General features: G+C 46.8%; 1 protein-coding gene across 1 annotated transcript in view; it reads right to left on the bottom strand.

Annotated features, from left to right (window-relative positions):
* Window positions 1-256: 256 nt before the first annotated feature.
* OLAH (oleoyl-ACP hydrolase) overlaps window positions 257-3,994 on the bottom strand; it is a 27,027-nt gene continuing 23,289 nt past the window's right edge. The window contains exons 7-8 of the mRNA XM_006098861.3: window positions 1,963-2,045; window positions 257-1,328 (exon numbers count right to left, since the gene is read on the bottom strand). Of these exons, the coding sequence (XP_006098923.1) occupies window positions 1,192-1,328; window positions 1,963-2,045 (220 nt within the window). The 3' untranslated portion in view covers window positions 257-1,191. The remainder of the gene's footprint in view (window positions 1,329-1,962; window positions 2,046-3,994) is intronic.

The raw sequence follows: 3,994 nt of genomic DNA, 5'->3' as shown, positions 1-3,994 counted from the left end.
TTCTCCATAACAAATTTTATATTATTTGTACTTTGTTAAAAAGTACTAGTAAATTCTGAAAAATATCTCCTGTATGCATTTCCTTTTATCTTATTTACTAAGACTTTATATACGATTTTAAAATTGCTAAAAAACATGAACCCATATTATGTGATCATAAACATATCAATGCTTTAAAAGTTAACATTTTAATGTATGATGCTGGGTTAAGCAGTTTTAGCCATAAGCAAGAGACATCGGTTACATCAATCAAGTACTAGAGTTTATTGTGAAGATCCATAGGAAATAAGGAAATCAGGATGTCTGAGAGAATATCGAGGATTCCAAGGACAAACAGTTTGGGAATTGCCGGAGACTGCAGGATCCACACGGCTCAGAGACACGGGGCCTCTTCATTCTCATCTGGAGCATCTGCGGTTCCATTTGTAGGCTTCATTGTTTTGACTGAGCTCATTTTCCCTACTTCTGCTTTTCCCCCTTTTAGCTCCTGTTTGCTTCCAGCTGTTCTACTTCCTCCTCATGTCAACATCAAACGCTCACAGGGTGAGGCTGAGGTGCCTATGGGACATGGCGTTTGTACTTGGCCACTCCATATTCCCCCTCGGCCAAAGTCAGTCACTGCCAGGGCAGCAGCAGGGCCACCCAGAGCCACAGGGCAGTCGATGTAGGAGGAACCCATCAGAAGAGGGCAAGGGCTCCCAGGCACTCTGAGTACCAACAGAGCAGCCGGCAATGATTGCTTAGGACCATCTTGTTTTAACCAAGCAGTAGGTTACATTTTCTTATTCAATGGAATGAGCCTACATTTTAAAAGATTAGATCAAGCTTTGAGCCCGTGTGCAGACGAAACAATAATTTAATTTTAAGCATATGCCCTGTCTGCCATTTTCACTGTTAAAATAATTGAATGTAAAAATGGATCATTTACTAAGCAGGAATTTTGTTGACAAACTTCCCACAGATGAGACTCAGATGAGATTCTAATACAAAGACAAAGGCCCTACCAGAAGTATGCTTGACCCATCTGACTTTTGTCCCCAGATACAGGTGTATATATATATAACAAATCCCCTGACAGTAGCAAATGTATAACTTTCCAATTTCTGAATGAAAACAATGAACTACTTCTGAAAAAATTTTTCAAACTATCATATAATCACTTTGACTTTTTAAGACCAGAAAAACGTCTAGTCAGGCAAGCATCGATATTTCTAGACACTTGGTTATGTAGTTCATGATGAAGGTCTCATTGGAAGTTTCCATGAGATAAAAGTGATTTCCTGGACGCACATAAATATGAAAACGTCCACTGATTACATCTTTCCAGGCTAAAAATAAACAAAATTATAAATTTAGTAACAAATGACATCAAAAACAAGAAAACATTTACTTCCAGATATTACCTTTCAAAGATCTGAGCCCAGTGGCAAGTTGGTTTCAAGGTCTCATGTTCTATAAGTCCTGCATTTTTAATTTCTCTAAGACCTATCAGTATATAGTAGTACCTGCATTCTCTCATTTTACATATGACCAACATCTCTCCATTTATATGAAACTAGAGGCCTGGTGCACGATATTCATGTATGGGAGGGTGGTCCCTCAGCCTGGCCTGCACCCTCTCCAATCTGGCAGTCGGACATCCCTCTCGCAATCCGGGACCACTGGCTCCTAATCACTTGTCTACCTACCAGCTGGATCGCTGCCTAACCGCTCCCCTGCTGGCCTCATGGCCCCCAACTGCCCTCCGCTGCCAGCCTGTTTGCCCCTAACTGCCTCTGCCTCAGCCCCCACCACCGTGGCTTTGTCTGGAAGGAAGTTGCATGGTCGGAAGATGTCCTGTCTCCCGGTCTAATTATCATATTGCCCTTTTATTAGTATAGCTAAAACTTGGGCCCATTTTCTACTCATTGCAGTAACTGCTGGCTGAACTTTATCTCAATAAAATACTCAAAATTATTTCACCTTCTATATCCTCTGCTACATCTTCAGATCCAACAAAGCATGTCAAGTCACAAGATAGAAGGGCCTCAGATGGTGCATTAAAGCTGTAAACAGAAAAGAGCCAGTTAGTAACTTTTCCCAGGATCTTTTCTTTTTTTTTTTTTTTTTAATATATTTTATTGATTTTTTACAGAGAGGAAGGGAGAGAGATAGAGAGTTAGAAACATCGATGAAAGAGAAACATCGATCAGCTGCCTCCTGCACATCTCCTACTGGGGATGTGCCCGCAACCCAGGTACATGCCCTTGACCAGAATTGAACCTGGGACCTTTCAGTCCGCAGGCCGACGCTCTATCCACTGAGCCAAACCGGTTTCGGCTCCCAGGATCTTTTCTGAAGTATTACCAGTATCACTTGAATGGAACCAGGTGTGTCCTCACTTCTTTCTCTTTTGCTGTTTCTAGCAATTCAAAAAAATTTTTACCAGCCGTATTTCCACATGTCAGACTGTGGTTCCTGCCATCTAACTTCTAGAACAGTACAGATGGCAGCTGGATGGCACCTCGGCCCCCAGTCCAACTCAGGGTGAGGCTGGTTACAACTAGGCCCTTTAACTGCCATTCCCCAGAGACAGCCAGCTCTCCATGGTCCAGAGAGTTGCAACCAGCAGAACAAAAGCAGGTTCGTGCAAGCAGGTTCCCTGAGTTGGTTCCACCCATTCTTAGTTTAATCCCAACAGCAACATACATGTATTGAGTGTGGTGCTGGCTGCCATGTTGGCCACTAAGAACTTGTGGATAAACACGGTCTCTTTCCTCCTGCAACTTAGAAACTGGCTGGGGAGACAGACATAAATAATTAGATAACTAGAGAGATGTGTAAGTGCTGTCAAGGAGGACCTGCGAACACTTGACAGTTGGGGGTGAGGTGGCATTAAGCAAGGTCTCGAGGAAAAGGAGTTGAATCTGAGATCTGAATTAATAGGACAAAACTTGGAAAAGGGGAGGGGGAAGAGAATGAGCACAAACCAATGACTTTCAGAGAGTAAAGGGGGAATTGGGACAAATTAAGGTAAAAGAGGTGGGTAAGGGCCAAGTCTAGGCCTCATAAAGGATTTTGGTCACCCTTAGAATGACAGGAAGCCACCCAAAGGATTTAAGGCAAGTGCTCTGTGAAAAAAAGTTGACTTCATACATCTTGGTATAATGTGGGACACAGGGTCTATGACCAGCTCACTGGCTCTTTCAATAGTCCAGGCAAGAATTCCCACTCTTAAAAAAAAAAATCCCCACTCTTGCCCAGAAAGTAGAAAACTAGAAGTGCCTCTCTCAACCTGATGATGAGAAAAAGCCCAACAAACTACAAGATCACAACTCCTTGAATTCATCAGAGAGCTGGGTCTGCAAGGCAAACTAGAAAAGAAATTCCAAGGAGGGTCAGGCACCTTTAAGGAGATGTGAGGAGTGCAGACTGGCTCACATACACAAAGCACAGGAGGAAGGGGTGTCTGCTGGCCATTCAGGAAGAAGAAATCAGCTAAAATGTTAACAGCGTGCAGGAGATCAAGCAGGAGGGGAGGGGGGCGGGGGGTGTCGTCAGATAGAATCCACGTTGCTCGCCGGCCTTTTCCCACCGGCCTCACTGCGGGTTCACAAGAAAGACTGGGAAGGCTGTTCCCGCCGCCCGCGCCCGGGTTGAATCTCTGCACATCCGGACGGAATGGGCTTTCTTCCGGGCCGCCCAGAGGGCGCCTGCAGCCCGGCTAGGACCGCACCCGAGCCCGCGCGCACCGGCGGCGGCGGCGGGGCGGAGGCTGCGGAGGCGCCGGCATTGGGGACCCGGCCCCGGACCGCCCCCCGCCGCTCCCCCTTCCCATGAAAGGGGCCCGGAGACCCTCCGAGGAAGAACTTGTTGGGGGCGGGTCTCGCCCCGGGCGCCTGGTGCCGCAGCTATTGCCCGCGCGCGTTCGGCGGGGCGGCCCGGCGGCGGCGGGAGGAGCTCGAGCCGGAGCCGGAGGAGGAACGGCGGCGGTGGCGGGACCGCCGCGAGGGAA

Source organism: Myotis lucifugus, unplaced genomic scaffold (genome assembly GCF_000147115.1).
Source record: "Myotis lucifugus unplaced genomic scaffold, Myoluc2.0 scaffold_249, whole genome shotgun sequence".
Lineage (NCBI taxonomy): Eukaryota > Metazoa > Chordata > Mammalia > Chiroptera > Vespertilionidae > Myotis > Myotis lucifugus.
This window is presented reverse-complemented; position numbering and strand designations above follow the sequence as displayed.